At 37.6% G+C, this 20694-nt stretch overlaps 1 protein-coding gene across 5 annotated transcripts in view; it reads right to left on the bottom strand.

The window, feature by feature from the left end:
• STAG2 (STAG2 cohesin complex component) overlaps window positions 1-20694 on the bottom strand; it is a 131687-nt gene that overhangs the window by 71275 nt on the left and 39718 nt on the right. For all 5 annotated transcript variants that reach the window (XM_064277557.1, XM_003414759.4, XM_003414760.4 and 2 more), the window contains one exon: window positions 1534-1677. In XM_064277557.1, the coding sequence (XP_064133627.1) occupies window positions 1534-1577 (44 nt within the window). In that variant the 5' untranslated portion in view covers window positions 1578-1677. The remainder of the gene's footprint in view (window positions 1-1533; window positions 1678-20694) is intronic.

Here is a 20694-nt window from a genome sequence, read left to right as displayed (position 1 = left end):
CTGTACATAGCAAGCACCTACTATTTTTAATAATTAACTTTTACAGATAAATTTAAATTTTAGAATAACAGGCAGTCACTGATTTACAACAGAGCTCCATTGGGATGACTCCATCGTTTTCATTATTATTGCCTTTTATTATCAGTATCTTTATAAATCCTATCTGTATCTGTCTTTGGGGTTGGAAACATTACATATAACCCTACAGATATATTTTAATACACACATACATAAAAAAAATATGCAAATCACACCAAAAATGGATGTTTTAAGTACGATTTGTCATTAACTTGAATGTTCTAATTCGGGGACTATCTGTTTATGAAATCCTCATTAAAGATGCTATTTAAGAAAGTTCAAGTTAAAGTCACTTACTGATAATTTGAGACTAGTGAAACCCAAAATTTTATTTTTTCTCAAACTATCCCACAACTTCCCTTAAAAAAAAATTCTCAAGAATCTTAAAAGAATAAACATACAGTGAAATTAAAATCACATAAAAAAATCATACTTTGAGATATTGGCAGTATCCTAGTAGACCCATAATTTCTACTAAAGATAACAATATCATTAAAAATATGAAAATCAATATGCCATCAAAAGCAAACACTGGCTATCATTATGTACAATGGTATCTATCAGTTGCCTTCACAATTTTTAGACCCACACTCTTTTCAAATCAAGTCTGAAATATATTTCACTCTTTAATATATGTATATGTGTGTGTATAAAATAAAACTAAGGGGTTCCGCAAACAGTTTAACTAAGGTACCATGTGAAACTGGAGCTTCGTGTGTGAAAACCCATTAGATACAGTACCTCCAATTCTTTCCAACAAAAACCAAGGAGTAATTAAAGATAACTAAGGAGTACAGGTAGCTTTTAAGGCTAGTTCAAGAAAATCGCTTTATGGGCCAATATGCATGTACCTCCTTTCTGGGGAAAAAAAGGGGGGAGGTGTTTAGACTTGTTTTAGCCTGTCATCATTTGATTTTATAGCACAAATCTCGCATTACATTCTAAATACTACCTCACAGTATATGTTCCTTACCAATAAGAACATTTTTAACTTTTTAAGAATTTCATGGTGCTCCCTCAAACAGTTGCTATTGCAAAACCAAGTACGGACTCAGAACTGCACAGCAAATCTTATAAAATTTGTACTATGTAAATTACAAAATAAAAATAGCACAAAAAAACAAATTTGAAATAATTGCTGTTATACAGCCCAAAGACTCTGGATATAAACTGTTTCAAAGTATAAATACTATCTTATATCTTCTCAAGCATAAGTGCTTTTAATTTCCTATTGTGAAGAGGAAACCCTGGTTGCATAGTGGTTAAAAGCTACAGCTGCTAACCAAAAGGTCAGCAGTTCAAACCCACCAAGTGCTCCCTAAGAAACACTATGGGGTGGTTCTACTCTGTCCTACAGGGTCGCTTTGAGTCAGAATTGACTCTACAGCAACGGGTTCGGTTTTGGTTTTTTAATGTGAAAAAACAAATATTTAAGAATTATCATAATTTACTTACTGCAGTAGATTAAAATCAGTTGGTATTTCTGGAGCTGCTATCATTTCTTTATCATCTTCTGGAACGCCCCAATGTCAGAAATATATTCATATATTTACGTGAGTAAAATGATGGTTTGTTTCTTTCTTCTAAGACAGACAATTCCTTAAAATGGGAGGAAAGATGCCATATTTATTATAAACACACCAAAAATATTAAGAGGAAACATCTTTTCTCAAAAGCTAAACTCCCCAAGTACCTCCTGATGTGTTTTAGTGAATAAGGATTTCTTTTCCTTGCATTTGACTGCTTATCTAGATACAGATTTGTTACAACTATCCTACCCCCACAGTAAAGACAGTGGATACAAGGAAGCTTTTATCACAGACAATTATTTTTAAAAATTGTTAAGATTCACTAGCCTGAATTAAAAAGTATAAACCCTAGAGGAACCAGATATGACTCTTTTACTGGTCCTGAAATCCCTATGACAGGTTTAAACCATAATACGAGATGCTGGAAAATTCTATAGATTTTTGAAGATGTTGTACAGATATAACTGAAAGGAGCTAATAAAGAATCCAAGATATGTAAAAAAGTTTTAAAGCAGGTGTTCTTCATTACTAACAATGTAGAACAGAAACTAGATAACTGGGAGCTCCTAAAAATCAAACACCTATGCTCATCCAAAGACTTCACCAAAAAAGTAGAAAGATTACCTACAGACTAGGAAAATGTTTTTAGCTATGACATTTCCAATCAGCATCTTATTTCTAAAATCTACATGATACTGCAAAAACTCAATTCCAAAAAGGCAAATAACCCAATTAAAAAATGGGCAAAGGATATGAACAGGCACTTCACTAAAAAAAAGACATTCAGTAACAGATACATGAGGAAATGCTCACGATCATTAGCCATTAAAACCCAAACTAAACCCAGTGCCATCCAGTCGATTCCGACTCATAGCGACCCTATAGGACAGAGTAGAGCTGCCCCATAGAGTTTTCAAGGAGTGCCTGGCAGATACGAACTGCCTACCTTTTAGTTAGCGGCCATAGCACTTAACCACTAAGCCACCACGGTTTCCCATTAGCCATTACAGAAATGCAAATCAAAACTACAGTGCAATTCCATCTCACTCCAACAAAGCTGATATTAATCCAAAAAGCACAAAATAATAAATGTTGGAGAGAGGATGTGAAAAGACTGTAACACTTATACACTGCTGGTGGGAATGTAAAATGGTACAAACACTTTGGAAATTGATTTGGCGCTGCCTTAAAAAGCTAGAAATTGAACTACCATAGGATCCAGCAATCCCACTCCTTGGAATATATCCTAGAAAAATAAGAGCCTTTACACAAACAGATATATGCACACCCATGTCCACTGCAGCATGGTTTACAATAGCGAAAAGATGGAAGCAACCAAGGTGCCCATCAACAGATGAATGGATAAATTATGGTATGTTCACACAATGGCATACTAAGCATCAATAAAAAAAAAAGTGATGAATTTGTGAAACATTTCATAACATGGAGGAATCTGGAAGGCATTACGCTGAGTGCAATTAAAGAAAAAAAAAAACAGTGCTGTCGAGTCGATTCCGACTCATAGCGACCCTATCTGACAGAGTAGAACTGCCCTGGAGTTTCCAACGAGCGTCTGGTGGATTTTAGTCAGTTGAAAAGGACACATATTGTATAAGACCACTATTATAAGAACTGGAGAAATAGTTTAAACAGAGAAGAAAATATTCTTTGATGGTTACTAGAAGGGGAAGGGAGGCAGGGACGGAGAGGGGTTTTCACGAATTAGATAGTAGATAAGAACTACTTTAGGTGAAGGGAAAGACCACACAATACAGGAGAGGTCAACACAACTGTACTAAACCAAAAGCAAAGAAGTTTCATGAATAAACTGAATGCTTTGAAGGCCAGCATAGCAGGGGTGGGGGTTCGGGGGCCATGGTTTCAGGAGACATCTAAGTCAACTGGCATAGTAAGATCTATTTAGAAAACATTCAGCATCCCACTTTGGAGAGTGGCGTCTGGGGTCTTACATGCTAGGACACGGCCATGTAAGATGCATCAATTGGTCTCAACCAACCTGGAGCAAAGGAGAATGAAGAACACCAAAGACACAAGGTAATTATGAGCCCAGGAGACAGAAATAAACCAAAAAAACCAAACCCATTGCCGTCGAGTCGATTCTGACTCATAGCGACCCTATAGGACAGGGTAGAACTGCCCCATAGAGTTTCCAAGGAGTGGCTGATCGATTCAAACTGCTGACCTTTTTGTTCGCAGCTGTAGCACTTAACCACTATACCACCAGGGTTTCCTAGAGACAGAAATGGCAACATAAACCAGAGACTACATCAGCCTGAGACCACAAGAACTAGATGGTGCCTGGCTACAACTGATGTCTGCCCTGACAGGGAACACAACAGAGAACCCTTGAGGCAGCAGGAGAGCAGTAGGATGCAGACTCCAAATTCTCGTAAAAAGACCAGACTTGATGGTCTTACTGAGACTGGAGGGACCGCAGAGGTCATGGTCCCCAGGCCTTCTGTTAGCCCAAGACAGGAACCATTCCCAAAGCCAACTCTTCAGACAGGGATTGGACTGGACTAAAGGATAGAAAAGGATACTGGTCGAGAGTGAGCTTCTTGGATCAACTAGACACATGAGACTATGTGGGCAGCTCCTATCTGGAGGGGAGATGAGAGAGCAGAGGGGGTCAGAAGCTGGCCGAATAGACACAATAAAAATAGAGAGTGGAGGGAAGGAATGTGCTGTCTCATTAGGGGGAGAGCAAATAGGAGTATATAGCAAGGTGTATATAAATTTTTGTATGAGAGACTAACTTGATTTGTAAACTTTCACTTAAAGCACAATAAAAAAAAATTTTTTTTTAAAAAAACCAGGTGTTTCTTTCATCAAAGGACTTGATCAACAAAGTAAAAAAAACAACCTACAGATTTGGAGAAAAATTTTGGGGAACCATATATCTGTTAAGGGTCTAGTATCCAAAATAAGATTTCAATAACTTGACAACAAAAAGACAACCCCATAAAAAAATGGGAAAAGGACATGAACAGACAGCTCACCAAAGAGGATATTCAAATGGCCAACAAGCACATGAAAAGGTGCTCAATGTCATTGCTGTTAGGTACGATCAAGTCGATTTCCACTCATAGTGGCCCTGTGTGACAGACTAGCACTACTACATAGGACTTTCTGTACTGTAACCTTTTACTTTTTTTTTTTTAACCTTTTAAGAGCAGATCGCCAGGTTTTTGTCCCAAGGAGTCACTGGATGGGTTCAAATCGCCAACCTTTTAGTTAGCAGCCAAGCATTTAACCATTCTGCCACAGGGCTCCTTCAATTTCACTAGCTATTAAAAAAGAAAATTGCCGTTAAGTCTAATTCCGATTCATAGCAACCCTATAGGACAGAGTAGAACTGCCCCATAGTTCCAAGGCTGTAAATTTTTACAGAAGCAGACTGCCACATCTTTCTCCCCTAAAGCAGCTCATGGATTCGAACTGCCAACGGTGCTGTTAGCAGCCAAGCACTTAACCACTGCACTACCTCAAAACCACAATGAGATACTACCTCATCCCCATAAGAACGGCAATAATCAAAAAAAATGTACAACAGGTATTGCTGGGGTTGTAGAGAAACTGAAACTCTTTATCTATTGCTGGTGAAAATGTAAAATGGTATAGCCACTGTGGAAAACAGTTTGGCGGTTCCTCAAAAAGTTGAACATAGAACTACCATATGACCCAGCAATCCCTATCCTCCGTATGTACCCAAAATAAGTAAAGGCAGGAACACAAACAGAAACAAGAACACTAATGTTCACTGCAGCTTTTCACAATAGTCAAAAGGGATAAGCAAAACCTGGTATATACATACAATGAAATATTACTCAGCCAAAAAGAGAAATGAAGTCCTGATGCATACCACAACATAAAAACCTATAAAACATTATGCTAAGCAAAACAAGTCAGCTACATAAAGGACAAATACTTTATGATCTCACCTGAAACAAGCAAATGCATAGAAACCTAAGATTATTCGTGGTTACCAGGGATGGGAGGGATAATGGGGGGCATCTGCAAAGGGGGCACTGAGTTTATGTTAATTGCGTCGGTAAAATTTAGAAAGGAACAGCGACAAAGGTTGTACAACATGAAGAATGTAATCAATACCATTGGATCATACATGTGGAAATTGCATTGGTTGGTTCGTTGTGTACATTTTTACTGCAAAAAAAGATGCTTCTTCCACACAGGAAATATACAGTCCAAACCGTAGCTTATTAATATATAACCAATTCATCATAATACCATCCTGTACTGAGAAGGGGAAACAATGTTAGATCTGATCTAAGTCACAAACAACTTAAACACCAAAGATGTCACATGGACAACAGATGGATGCCATTTGTGACAGAAGTAAGTACAAGTCTGGCTGTAAGAATTATTATTTCTAGTTGTGAAGGTCAAAGATGTAATTGTGGAAAGAATTACATAAAAGCAAACGACCACTCTATAACAACAACAACAAAAAAATCAGGCTGGCTCTGACTGTCTTGGTCTTACGGTATATATGATCTTATTTTATTCCCAAGTGAGTCTAGTACTTGGTGGCCACCTAAAGAAAAAACTGGTAAGTTTCAACATATCCAATTAATAATAATGTTCAAGTATAATGATCTCTTCCAACAGAGTAGACATAAAACTAACCAGTAATTCAAACTTTCCATTAATTTAAAATCTCCAGAAAACATTTACAAATATTTAATTAATACAGAGAAGCTCAAAACATATTTTATAACTTATTCTAGTTAGGCAACTATGAAGAATATAATTAGGTAATAGGAGAAACAAGAGGAGTAAATAATCCACAAATTAGGCCATAAATAATCAAGAGTTATCTGTACCCGCACTGAGTTTTCTTTTTTCAGAAGAGTACTGCAATGTGATAGATCGCTTTTGTGTGTGGCCATTCTAGCCATGGTCTTGTAACTCCCACCTAAGTGATTGGACGGGACTGTACAGGTAGGGTAATTACAGTCAACCAAAGGGATTGGCTGGTTTTGCCATCCTGCGCAGCTTGAAATGAGAGACGCCAGAGGCAGGAAAGGAAATCCCACCATAGGATCACTGTGCTGAGAAGCTCCTGGAAGGAGACAGAGCATATTGTAACCCTGAAGAGGGTGAGAAGTGGTGGCAGGAGAGACCTGGCAGCATGGATTTCCCAGCTCACGGAGTGAGAAAGCTGAGCGCCTTTGGGCAAAGGCCTAGGGCCAGGGAGAAGCATGCCTGCAAGTATGGCTGGGAAGTGGCTGTCCTAACGGGAGAACTGTATCCTTGAGTATTCCTAAGCCTGAATTGTAATCTGTTGCTTCTCTAATAAACCCCATGATCATGAGTGCGGTCTGTGAATTCTGTGTGGCTGCTGCAATGAATTATTGAACCCAGCAGAGAAGTAGAAAGTGCCGTGGAAGAACAGTTGGTGTCAGAACTAGTAAAGATGGCAGAAAGAGGGGGCATGTTTGACCTTCACCTCACAGGAATCAGCCTTGGGCTGTTGGTCGTGATTCTCCTTTCCCCTTGTGAAGTTAGAGAAGGTCAGGTACCTCCCCTGTGCCATTTTTACAAGTACTCATATAGCAAAACCTTTATTTAGAGATGACTGTTAGTATGGTGGAAACCCTGGTGGCATAAGTGCTCCAGCTCCTAGCCTAAAGGTCAACAGTTCGAGTCAACCAGGCGCTCCTTGGAAACTACAGGGCAGTTCTACTCTGGCCTAAAGGGTCATTGTGAGTTGGAAACAATGGCATGGGGTTCGTTTTGTTTTTGTTTTTTTAGTATGGTCTTCCATACTAAATCCTTGCTCCACAACTGTTCCCCTCCAAGATTGCAGGCTCTATTCTTATTATAACCTAAGGAATTATCTAAGTTATACACCAACGTTTTGAGGCTCCTCATAACATGTACGACACAAATAAAAACCCACTGCCATCAAGTCGATTCCGACTCATAGTGATCCTATAGGACAGAGTAGAACTGCCCCGTAGAGTTTCTGAGGAGCACCTGGTGGATTTGAACTGCCAACCTCTTGGTTACCTTCCTCAAATCCTAACTCATTTTAAAAATGAAACTATTTTCTTTTTTAAAGGGAGATGCAGAGGAATAGCGTTAACAAATTCTAAGCAACAGGTGAGGTCATCTAGGTGGCAAGACGGAAACAAAGGGTTCATGTGATGCTGCTATATCTGTCTCTCTCTCTCTGAGCATTTAATAAAACCAAACGTATTGCTTTCCTTAAATATACAGTTTTTATACCAACTTTAAAAATAGTTCACAAACCTTAAAACTCTTAGGAGAATACATAGGGGTAATGCTTCGGGACCTACTTTTCAACAATTAATTTTGACAATGACACCAAAAGACAAAATAAATAAATAAGACTTCATCAAAATTAAAAACTTCTGCATATCAAAGGACTTTATCAACAAAAAGATACCCAAAAAAATAGGAGAAATTTTTTGGGAATCATTCACCTGATAAGGGTTTAGTATCTAGAATAAATAAAGAATTTCTACAACTTAACAACGAAGACAACATCATCAAAAAATGGGCAAAGGCCAAGAGACAGAAAGGGCCACATAAAGCAGAGACTACATTAGCCTGAGACCAGAAGAACTAGATGGTGCTTGGCTACAACTGATGACTGCCCTGACAGGGATCAAAACAGAGAGCCCCTGAGGGAGCAGGAGAGCAGTGGGATGCAGACTCCAAATTCTCATAAAAAGACTAGACTTAATGGTCTGACTGAGACTAGAAGCACCCCGGTGGTCACGGTCCCCAGACCTTCTGTTAGCCCAAGACAGGAACCATTCCCAAAGCCAACACTTCAGACAGGGATTGGAGTGGACAATGGGATAGAAAATGATGCTGGCGAAGAATGAGCTATTTGGGTCAAGTAGACACATGAGACTGTGTGGCCAGCTCCTGTCTGGAGGGGAGATGAGAGGGCAGAGGTGGTCAGAAGCTGGTCAAACGGACACGAAAAGAGATAGTGGATGGAAGGAGTGTGCTGTCTCATTAGGGGGAGAGCAATTAGGAGTATACAGCAAGATGTATACAAATTTTTGTATAGGAGACTGACTTGATTTGTAAACTTTCACTTAAAGCACAATAAAAAAAAATGGGCAAAGGATTTAAATAGCATTTCACCAAAGAAGAAATGCAAATGACCAACAAGCTCATGAAAAGATATTCAATATCATTAATTATTTGGGGAATGCAAATAAAAACCACGAAGAACTATCATTTCACACACACTAAGATGGCTATGATTAAAAAGACAGAAAACAACGGGTGTTGGCGAGGATGGGATGAGTGTAAAATGGTACAGCGTCTCTGGAAACAGTTTGGCGAGTCCTCAAAAAGTTAAACATAGAATTACCATGTGTTCGTTTCAGGGGACATCTAAGTCAATTGGCATAATACAATCTATTAAGAGAACATTCTGCATCCTACATTGGAGGATGGTGTCTGGGGCCTTAAATGCTAGCAAGTGGCCATCTAAGATGTATCAATTGGTCTCAACCCACCTGGAGAATGAAGAACACCAAGGACACAAAGTAATTATGAGCCCAAGAGACAGAAAGGGCCACATAAACCAGAGACTACATCAGCCTGAGACCAGAAGAACTAGATGGTGCCCAGCCACAACCGATGACTGCCCTGAAAGGGAACACAACAGAGAACCCCTGAGGGAGCAGGGGAGCAGTGGGATGCAGACCCCAAATTCTCATAAAAAGACCAGACTTAATATGGCCCCCAGACCTTCTGTTGGCCCAGGTCAGGAACCATTCCCAAATCCAACTCTTCAGACATGGATTGGACTGGACAATGGGTTGGAGAGGGATGCTGGTGAGGAGTGAGCTTCTTTTATCAGGTAGACACTTGAGACTATATTGGCATCTGCTACTTGGAGGGGTGATGAGAGGGTAGAGTGTGTTAGAAGCTGGTGAAATGGACATGAAAAGAAGAGGGTGGAGGGAGGGATTGGGCTGTCTCCTTAGTGGGAGAGCAACTGGGAGTATGTAGCAAGGAGTGTATGGGTTTTTGTACGAGGGACTCACTTGATTTGTAAACTTTCACTTAAAGCACAATAAAAAGAAAAAAAGAATTACCATGTGATCCAGCAATTCCACTCCTAGGTATACACCCAAAGGAATTTAAAGCAGTAATGTAAACCTATACTTGTACACCAATGTTCATTGCAGCACTACAGCCAAAACGTGGAAACAGCCTAAATGCCCAACAAACATGAGTGGATAAACAAAATGTGACATATACATACAATTTTGAATATTACTCAGCCATAAAGAGAAATGAACTCCTGATATATGCTACAACGTGGATGAAACTTGAAAGAACTGAGAGAACTACATCAGTCACAAAAGGACAAATATTGTACGATTCCACTCATATGAAATACGTACAATAGGCAAGAGCATGGAGACCCACGTTTATTAGTGGTTACCAGGGGTGGATAGGAGGGAGAGGGAAAGGAAAGACTTGATGCTTAGAGGACACTGAACTTCTGGTTAAAATCAAACCTGTGTCCATCGGGTCGATTCCAACTCATAGCAACCCTATAGGAAGGATAGACCAGAATTGCCCCATAAGGTTTCCAAAGTTGTAATCTTTATGGAGGCAGTCCGCCACATCTTTCTCCTGTTGAGCAGCTGGTGAGTTCAAACTGTGGACTTTTGGTTAGCAGACCAGAGTTTTAACCACTGCGCCGCCAGGGCTCCACCTTCTGTTTAGGGTGGGTGATGGAAAATTTGGAAGCAGATTGGGGTGATGGTTGTAACATGATGAACGTGATTACTGTCGCTGAATTGTACATGTAAAAAATACTGAAATGGTAAATGTTTTGTTACATATATATTTACCACGATAAAAAAATTCAGAGAAAAAAATAGTTCATATATTCTAAAGAATCACAGGTAAGGAACGTCAAGAATTTATCACCTCTCAGAAGCAGAGAAAACTAAATACTGAGTACTATGCTTGTTGTTAGGTGCCATCAAGTTGGTTCTGACTCAGTGACCTTAACGTACACGCGAACAAAACACTGCCCAGTCCTGCGCCAACCTCACAATTGTTGCTGTTTGAGCCCACTATGTGAATCCATCTTATTGAGGGTCTGCCCTTTTTTTTTTTTTTTGGCTGACCCTCTACCAAGCATGATGTCCTTCTCCAGGGACTGGTCCCTCCTGCTAAGTCCAAAGTATGTGAGACGAAGTCTTCCTATCCTTGCTTCTAAGGAACATTCTGGCTGTACTTCTTCCAAGACAGATTTGTTCATTCTTCTGGCAGTCCTTGGTGTATTCAATATTCTTCACCAACAACACCATAATTCAAAGGCGTCAATTCTGCTTAGGTCTTCCTTATTCACTGTCCAGCTTTCACTTACATATGAGGCAACTGAAAATATCATGGCTTGGGTCAGGCATACTTCAGTCCCCAAAATGACATCTTTGCTTTTTAACAACACTTTAAAGAGGTCTTTTGGAGCAGATCTGCTCAATGCAATACACCGTTTGATTTCTTGCCTGCTGCTTCCATGGGCGTTGATTGTGGATCTAAGTAAAATGAAATCCTTGACAACTTCAATATTATCTGTTTACCATGATGTTACTTAACAGCTGCAATCATCCGTTAATAATCGGAACACCGAATGTACAAAGTATGAATCTAGGAAAATTGGAAGTTGTCCAAAATGAAATGGAACACCTCAAGATAGTTATCTAAGGCATTAAAAAGGTGAGTTAAAATGGACCGATATTGGCCCTTTTGAATCAGACAATCATATGGTCTACTATTCCGAGAATGACAAATTGAAGAGGAAGTGCCACATTTGTTGTCAAAAGAACATTTCAATGTCTGTCCTGAAGTACAATGCTGTGAGTGAAAGGATAGTATCCATACACCTACAAGGAAGACAAGTTAATACAACTACTACTCAATTTTACACACCAATCACTAATGCCAACAATGAAGAAATTGAAGATTTTTACCAAGTTCTGAAGTCTGAAATTGATCAAACAGGCAATCAAGATGCATTGGTATTACTGGTGATTGGAATGGAAAGTTGGAAAGAAAGATCAGTAGTTGCAAAATAATGGCCTTGGTGACAGAAACTAGGCTGGAGGGAGATCGCACGATACAGTTTTGCAAGACCTACGACCTATTCATTAGTAGTACCTTTCTTCAACAACATAAACAGTGACTGTACACGTGGACCTCACCAGATGGAAAACACAGGAATCAAATCCACTACATCTGTGGAAAATAGACGATGGAAAGGCTCAGTATCATCAGTGAGAACAAGGCCAGGGACCAACTGAGGAACAGACCATCAACTGCTCATATGCAAGTTCAAGATGAACCTAAAGAAAATTAAAACACATCCACTAGAGCCAAAGTAAGACCTTGAGTGCATCCCACCTGAATTTAGAGACCATCACAAGAATAGATTTGACAGATAATACACTATACATTTCCCGAAATAACACAAAATCAATTTCTAGTATAAAAAGAAGTACCCTTACCAGGCCAAATTATTCAGCACGTCACAGGATATACTAACAAGTATATGACAATTAGAAACCAAAGCAAACAGAAAAGCAAAATAAAATTTACAAAGAAATGAGCTCATAAATAAGGTGCCTATATTTTAAAAAGAAAAGAATACTGTATTGGGGTCTCTACAGATTTATTTTTTAAAAAATTAATGTGGCCAACTGCCTATCCCAGTGAAATACTTGTTTCAAAAAGTTTCTAAATACTAAAAATTCATCCAACCCATTAAAAGTATCTACCGTGTGCCAAACACAGTACTGAGCAATGGGGATACAGCAGTGAAAAGGGCAGCAATGGTCCTTGCCCTTACAGAACTACTTTGTATAGAAGAAATGTAAAAACCTATTTATTTCTACTGGAAGGCACCTGCCTCTATTGTCAACTAATATTAAAGTAATACTAAATTCCATGTACCTGAGTTTTTACTATTTTAAATCATTCTCTAAACATACAATGTGCAGTTCATGAAAGTTCCACAAAAACCATATATATTGATGTTGCTCTGTAATATCAGGAAACCCTGGTGGTGTAGTGGTTAAGAGCTATGGCTGGTAACCAAAAAGGCTGGCAGCTTGAATCTACCAGGCGCTCCTTGAAAGCCCTATGGGGCAGTTCTACCCTGTCCTATAAGTCACTATGAGTCAGATTCAACTCAACGGCAATGGGTTTGGTTTTGTAATATCAAAAAGGAAAAAAAAAGTGGGTGAGTTGGTATTGAGGATTTTTTTAATGTAAATTTTAATCTACAGGAAGAGCTGAGAATGTTTTTCGCTTTTATTTTAAATGTCTACAGCTGTATAAAACTACAGCTTGCTTCCCCCAAAGACTTACGTTAAAAAAATTCACAAACAAGATCTTTAAATGTGCTTAACACCATCCTAAGTAAGGAAACCCACAGCTACATGAATATGTAATGTTCAAATAGAAGTATGAGTTTAATAATCAAACTCACCACAACATTTCTGGGCTACTGCAGATATTTTTTTTTTTTTTTTTTAAATTATGCTCGAAGATCACAAGGTGGAGCTCTCACCTAGTGTCAAGGAAAACTTTAAAACAGGTCTTCATCACATGTACCAATTCTCTATTAATAAAAATTTCTCTATTAACTAGTATAAAAGAGTTAACCTTCAACAGCTTTGGGGGATAAGGCATTGAAATAAAATTTACTTTAAGTCTCCATCACTACTTTCCTCCTGGGGAAAAATATCTCCAACAACTAGCTTCTGCTTCTCCCTATTAAACCTAAGGGATCACATCTGTACGTAAGTTGTCTAACATACTTTTAAAATAAACTAATTTCTTTAGGTTCAAGTGAATAGTTTGCTGCCATTAAATATTTGCTAAATATATTCATATATTATTATTATTGGGATTAAAAATAGGTGACTATGTATTTTTAATTCTACATTAAATTCACATTAACTCACTCCTTTTCATATAACCAAATCTAAAAGCTCAAATGTGTTCACCACAACTTTTCAAGTTATCAGTAATTAATATGTTTATGACCTGTTACTCGAATGTTAGGTTCCACACTAAATTCAACAAAAATTTTTTTGCTTTCACTTCTGAAGGCCTGTTGGGGACCTATATACTGTAGCATATAAACACAAACATATAAAAGTTTCATACAATTATGTTTCCATCTTTAACTGTAATAATGAACATTTGTTGAATTCATTAAAATTACTCCCCAAAATAAAAACACGCAAAATCTTATTTTGTTCTTTTAACATCATTTAAAATCTTGAGGCAATTTTTATTTTTTTTTTCCTCTAAAAGAATGGTTGCTTTTCCATTCTCTGAATTTAATCCCAAGTGGCCTTGAGACAGAAAATAGAAAGCTACAGAAAGAGCCATCAGTAACAAGCTCCTTCAGAATCAATGTATTAGTTGGGGAAGGGGAGAGCACTTAAAAGTAGCTGGTGTGTTAATTCTCTCACTAAAAATATTCAACTGTTAAAGCTGGCAGATTCAGCACATCCAACACGTCACCCCTTATCGTACCACTCCTCCCAAAAGGGTCGCATCCTTCTAGCTGTAAGAATCACATTGAGAAAATATACATATGCCTTTCTAAAATGCCACCATCATTATAATACAAACACTTAGAAACAGGAACTACCTAAATGTCTAATCATGGATTAAGGGACCATCAATGTAATTACTATAATATACACACAATGAAATTATGATGGCCATGTAGCAACATACAGAAAGTTTGATACATTAAAAACCCTATAGTAGGTTACAAGAGTATTAAAAAAGCAAGGAAAAACAGTTAATATATCAGGCTGGTAAAATCCTGGGTTATTTTTAAATTTTAATTCATGATTTTATTGTTAGCAGAAGAAAAAGTAAATCATGAAGGAGGGTTTGTTTTTTTAAAATGTGATCATTTAAAACCCCGACTCTCTGAGGAGCTGCAAAAATCATCTATGGTCCTAAAATCTGATTCATTCATATTTCGGGTCCATAACCTCATAAGATATAATATTTAATATAACTCTGAGAAGTTCTATTATAAAATTATCTTTATTACATTCACCTACTCAAGATTATCAGGGAACATTTTCTTACAGCCTCTTGACAAAAGGTATCTTCCTTGCTTGGGAGACAACAGACATTCTGTCATTTAGTATGAAACAGTGAATGTTAAAAGGTAGACTAGTTCCTACAGTAGAACATTTAATCAAAAAGGGAAACTTACTAGTATTTCTTATGTCAAACGATGCATGACTTTGAGTCCATAGGGCAAGAAATGAAAAGCTCACCAAAAATTTAAATTAGACATATACCCACCTTCAAACAGAGAGGAAAATCTACTGCCCCTTTAATGACTAGTAACTTCTAAACAAGATTTCTCCTTGCCCAAAAGGTATTTTTTCTCCATCTGTTATCTCCCTAATTTCTGGTAGTCTTCTGAGTAAATGACAGGGTGAAAAGAATGAGAAATCAAGCAATAATCATATATACTCAGGCCTGTAGTGAAATTTTAACCTAAAAGTTCCTTGATAATACACTTACTTACAGCTGTGGCACAGAGGTTAAGACAAAAAAGTGGGCAGTTCAAATCCACCAGGCGCTCCTTAGAAACCCTATGGGACAGTTCTACTCTGCCCTGTAGGTTCGCTATGAGTCAGAATCGACTTGACAGCAACAGGTTTGGGGTTTTTTTAGGTTTTTTTTTTAGTACAGCTAACACATATCATTTGCAAATATGTTTTCCTTTCCGCAAACCTGGACGAGATCCTAAAGAATTCCAATGGTAGGCCCCACTCATGAGCAGGAATGGCTAATCTAAAGAAGGTATGCCTGGAAAAAATGTATATACGTAAGGGAATTAATAATCCTGTCTGCATTTCCTAACTGACTCTAGGGAAAGTCCAATACCTGCTCTTACAAACTTAAAAAATTAATATAAAGGGGAAGGGGGGAGATCAAAAGTAAAAGGCCTTGGTAAAATAACTAAATTGACAAATTAAGCATGCCTAAGCTCATCGACTCGATGGCACTGGTTTTGGTTTAAGGCCACAGCACTTCAAAAGCACCTTATACTTTCAGAAAGAGGGGAAGGAACAAGCTGCGGCACAGTTTACACAGATATGGCATCTCTACACACTGCCAGAAACTAAAGGCTAGACAGAACTGGAAACATCCACCTGTTCCCCTCCTATTTTAGGTGTATGACTGTATGTGCTCAGCGATCTTGCTAGTTTCCTTCTCTCCCCACATTCCCCAATACTTTCAAAATGTGACTCAACCTTTAACCACAATTGGGACCACGTGGCTCCACCTGCACATTCAGCCATGCCCCAATCCTCAACCGTCAGTTCTGATTTCTGTAGAAAATCTAGCATGCCACTCTTGATCTTGGCAACAAGGGGGTACTAATCAGTTTTTTGTTGTTGTTGGACAGCGGGGCCAGAAGAAAAACTTTCTGCCTTATTCCTGCAGACCCAGTATTTACCACCATATACTTCTTTGCAGCTTGTGTCTGAGTCACCCAATCATCAACGCCTTGCCATATCCTTACTGTAGTACATCTACCACCCGTTCCCAGGAACTGGAATCCTACCCCTAAATTCACCCTAAAAACAGACTCCCTGTATCTCTCATGTTGTCCTAATTTGAATTCCACAATACTGTCCTCCCCTCACCCGTCTGACCATACTGGTACTTGTCGCTGCTAGACACTGGATACCATGTCTTAATCTGACAGATTGGATATATATCTCCTAGCTAATTCTAAGTCTGCCAATTTCACAGTCTGCCCCAGCAAATTGCAGTTGACCAGACACTATCTGGTTCTATTTCAAGATAAATATCAAAACAGGTAAAATATCTGTTATCATACACTATCATCTCAAAATCGTTTCTTATTTTTCCAAAGTCAACAGCTAAACCCTAACTTTTGGAAATGCTATTGTTCATCTTCATGTCACTTATTCCTGAATGCCATACCACCATTTAGCTTTCTGCACTTAGTTAACTTTTTAAAACACACACATTAGCATAACTTTCTGAATGTTATAACATCATGAATAAAAAGTGTTAATTACAACTGGGCATAGGGACAATCAAACATTTTAGAGGTAAAACCTAAATAGCTGGTAGAAATAAATATCCAGGTCTAAAAAACAAATTTATAACAAGAAGCTAAACTTATATAATAACTGAAGAGCGTATACAGCATGCTGTAACCACGATGAATTATTGCCATCAAAACGACTTTAAACTGGGCACCTTGGCTCACTGACAGATTTGAAGCAATGGCAGATTATCAAGGTAAATTTTATAGTAAAATAAATGAAGACAGAATAATCCTACTGGATCTCAGGGAAATCTAAATTCTTATTTCATATGCTCACAATTGATTACATCAAAAACTTACACATTTATTCACTCAAGGTAGTAAAAATTATCTAAATGAAATACTGAGTATTTATTAATAAATCACATGAACATGGAGATACAATTCAATTAATTAAAAATAATAAAACCAAATGGTAAAACAAGTCACTTTATATAGGACAATGAAATTTTTAACCTAAAATTTAGAGTTTACAATGACTAGTAATAAGTGCAATGTCATTTTTTTTTTAATTTTAGCATGGCCAAACAACACAACATGTATGATACATATCCATTTTTTTTTTGTTCCTTTCACTTCTGATTAGCTAATACCTTAAATATCCAGCATTAGCAGTCACTTGATATATCCCCACTAACTTTTTTGCTAACAACCACAGTACCCAATTCACGGGCTTGAACTAAATTCATATACAAGTTCAGAAATCAAACATGCTTTCACTGTTAAGTAAATGAGCACAGTATAGGTACTCCATTTTTTATTTCAGATCTAAGAGGCTGGTTCTTCATTTCGTAATTCTACATGACAGCAACTCCAGGAGAGTCACACACATGTATTGCACAATAAAACTACTTAATTCTCTCTCTTTCCTAGGTGAAAAGGAAAATATGTAAACACTTTTAAAAATTTAACTTATCAAGCAAGCTTCTCTCATATGGTATAAGCTCGAAGATTTTACTTAAATCACTCAATCACTTGAGAACCCTTCTGCTGAACAGGCATGTTATACACCATAACTATCAATATCTTTTGACATGTAATTTTATAAATTGAGACACTAACCATTGATACCTATGCTAAAAATGCTTTATTTTGACAAATTTTTGTCTCCTATTGGATAAGGTAAAAATGACCAAATGCTTATCTAATTTTACAGCAAAATATCAAAAGAAAATACCTAGCTTTCCTAAAATCATGGAAGCACTTGGCTGAACAATGTGAGCTAGTCCCAGCAATATTTTTTAAGTTACTCATCATAGGGTATGAAAACTATCATTGAAACGCATCTAATAAATGGCCGATATTTCTTTCCCTTTTTCAAAATGTGACAGTACAAGTCAGTTGTCATAGTTACCCACAAGAAAACAGTACAGAACTTAAGGCCAGAAAAGCAAAAAAAAAACCCCAAGTAGTGGGCAAACAAGCTGTACTCAAGAGTTAGCATGCTAGAACAGCCTTATATGATACTAGGAATTAGGAGTTACTGATCCCTAAAATATAGGAGCCCTGGTGGCACAGTGGTTAAAGTGCTAAACTGCTAACCAAACAGTCAGCAGTTTGAACCCACTAGCCACTTCATGACAGAAAGATGTGGCAGTAGGCTTCTGTAAAGATTTACACCCTTAGAAAGCCTACAGGGCAGTTCTATACGGTCGTTATGAGTTGGAATTTGACTGTAGGGCAATAGGGTTTTAAGGGATCCCTAAAATGCACCATTCTATTCCATTAAACTTAACAGGAGAAGTTTATTATTAGGGTACATCATAAAGATGACCTTATAAGAGATATCAAAATGTTACATAATTTAGTTAAGATTATTGGTTCTGGATATTACCAGGGGTCTCCCTAACATTTTGCTCTATTACCTATCCCATGTTTAGTTTCTTATGCAGCCATGAATGTATTTCATCTGCTTTAATATGCCATCCAACGGTGAAAGGGGGGACCAATAGACCATTACAAAGGGTCAATCCCAACTTTCAAGCTGAACTCTATGGTGATTTTTTTTTTTAACTTTCCTAAAGACTTCCTTATTTCTAAACAAACTGTCATGAACATATTACAGAATCTTCCAAAACATCCCCCCCCTCAAATTCTATCTAAATGCCAAGGAAGCAAAAAAATGATTCAGCAAACATTTAATATTTATTTAATATTAAGACCAATACATTATTACAGAAAAATATATACTAGAACTATTGTTTTATGTTTTAGATACACTTGAATGTATATACACTCTGCTGCAGGGAACTTTGAACATTTTCCTACTATCTTAAATTGCTACTATATACAGAGATTTATAGTCATTGAGGAACCCTGGTGGTGCAGTGGTTAAGCACTTGGCTGCTAACTGCAAGGTCAGCAGTTCAAACCCACCAGCCACTCCAGAAGACAAAGATGTGGGAGTCCATAAAGATTTACAGCCTTGGGAACCCTGTGGGATAGTTCCACTCTGTCCTATAGGGTCACTTGACTACACGGTAATGAGTTTTAAAGGACCTATAGTCATTGCGACATTGCTTTTATGACATCCTTTTGTTGCACCTATGATTTATCTGCTGCTCAGTCATTAGTCAGGAAAGAAACCTCTCAATTAGAAAATTCTTTGTACAGAAAAACATGCATTGTAATGATCCACTTCACTACAAGGTTCCTGCCAAATAATGTAGCAGAATCTGAGTAGAGCATGTATGAAGAGACTCTTCACGTACAAACATCTTCCATCTCAGGCTATGATTATTTGGCAAAAGCACTCAAAATGCTCTTTTCATCTTGAAAAAATTCTCTCACTACCATCAGTGATTGTGCTCAGCTCTCCTGATTAATACATTCCAAACAACAAAGGGAAAAAGCTTTTTGTCTCCAATTGCTGTCATGGAAATTATTCTGCTGAAGTTTGCCAAATACTCTACTCCTATGTCATTTTATTTGAAAGTTTCAGTTCATTATGTTCCCTACAAAGGTTAGTCCTCTGTCATTTGCTTTGGGCTAATCACAATAACTTACCAGGTATATTCAGCCATATTTCATCTGTCCCTTTTTCTGTTAGAAGTTTCAGGGCTCTCAACAAGCAGAGTTTCTTCATTAGTGAAGTAACTATATTATCATGAAAATGGCTACTAGTGAACCTACCTCACTATTTCATATAGATCATTACCTGCACAACACAAAATGATTCAGAAGTCAGCATGGCACATGCCAACTCTCACTCACACCACAAAAAAACAGTATCAACGTAACTCTGAGAACAACACAATCTGGCAAACCAGACCTAACAGAAAATCTTCATGTTAAAATTGAACTAAGGGAAATGCAAATTAAAACCACAACCGCACTGTGATATCACAATCACTTATCATGGTGGTCAAAATACAAACGGGTGACAATACCAAATGCTAGCAAGGATGCGGAGAAACTGAATTACTCATACATCGCTGGTGGGAATGTACAATGGTACAGACACTCTAGAAAATGCTTTAGCAGTTTCTTTTAAAAAAAAACTGTTCATGCTCTTACCATTTGATCTAACAATCTTACTCCTGAGCATTTATCCCAGAGAAATGAAAACTCATGTCTACACAAAAATATGTACATGAATCTTCACAGCAGCTGTGTTTGTCACAGCCAATGATTAGAAACAATCCAAATGCCCTTCAATGAGTGAATGGTTCAACAAATGGTATTAAATCCATACCGAGGAATACGAGTCACAATAAAAAGGAATGAACTGCTACTGATATATACAAAAACTTTGAGGGGTCTAAAGGAGATTATGCCCGTAAAAAAAAAAAAAAAAGGTCAATTTGAAAAGGTTATACACTGCATGATTGCATTTATATAATACTCTCAAAAGGACAAAATCATAGGCGAGACAAGATTACAATAGTCCCCCCTTAC

Source organism: Loxodonta africana, chromosome X, assembly GCF_030014295.1.
Source record: "Loxodonta africana isolate mLoxAfr1 chromosome X, mLoxAfr1.hap2, whole genome shotgun sequence".
Lineage (NCBI taxonomy): Eukaryota > Metazoa > Chordata > Mammalia > Proboscidea > Elephantidae > Loxodonta > Loxodonta africana.
The sequence above is the reverse complement of the archived record's forward strand: the minus strand, read 5'-3'. Positions and strand labels throughout refer to the sequence as shown.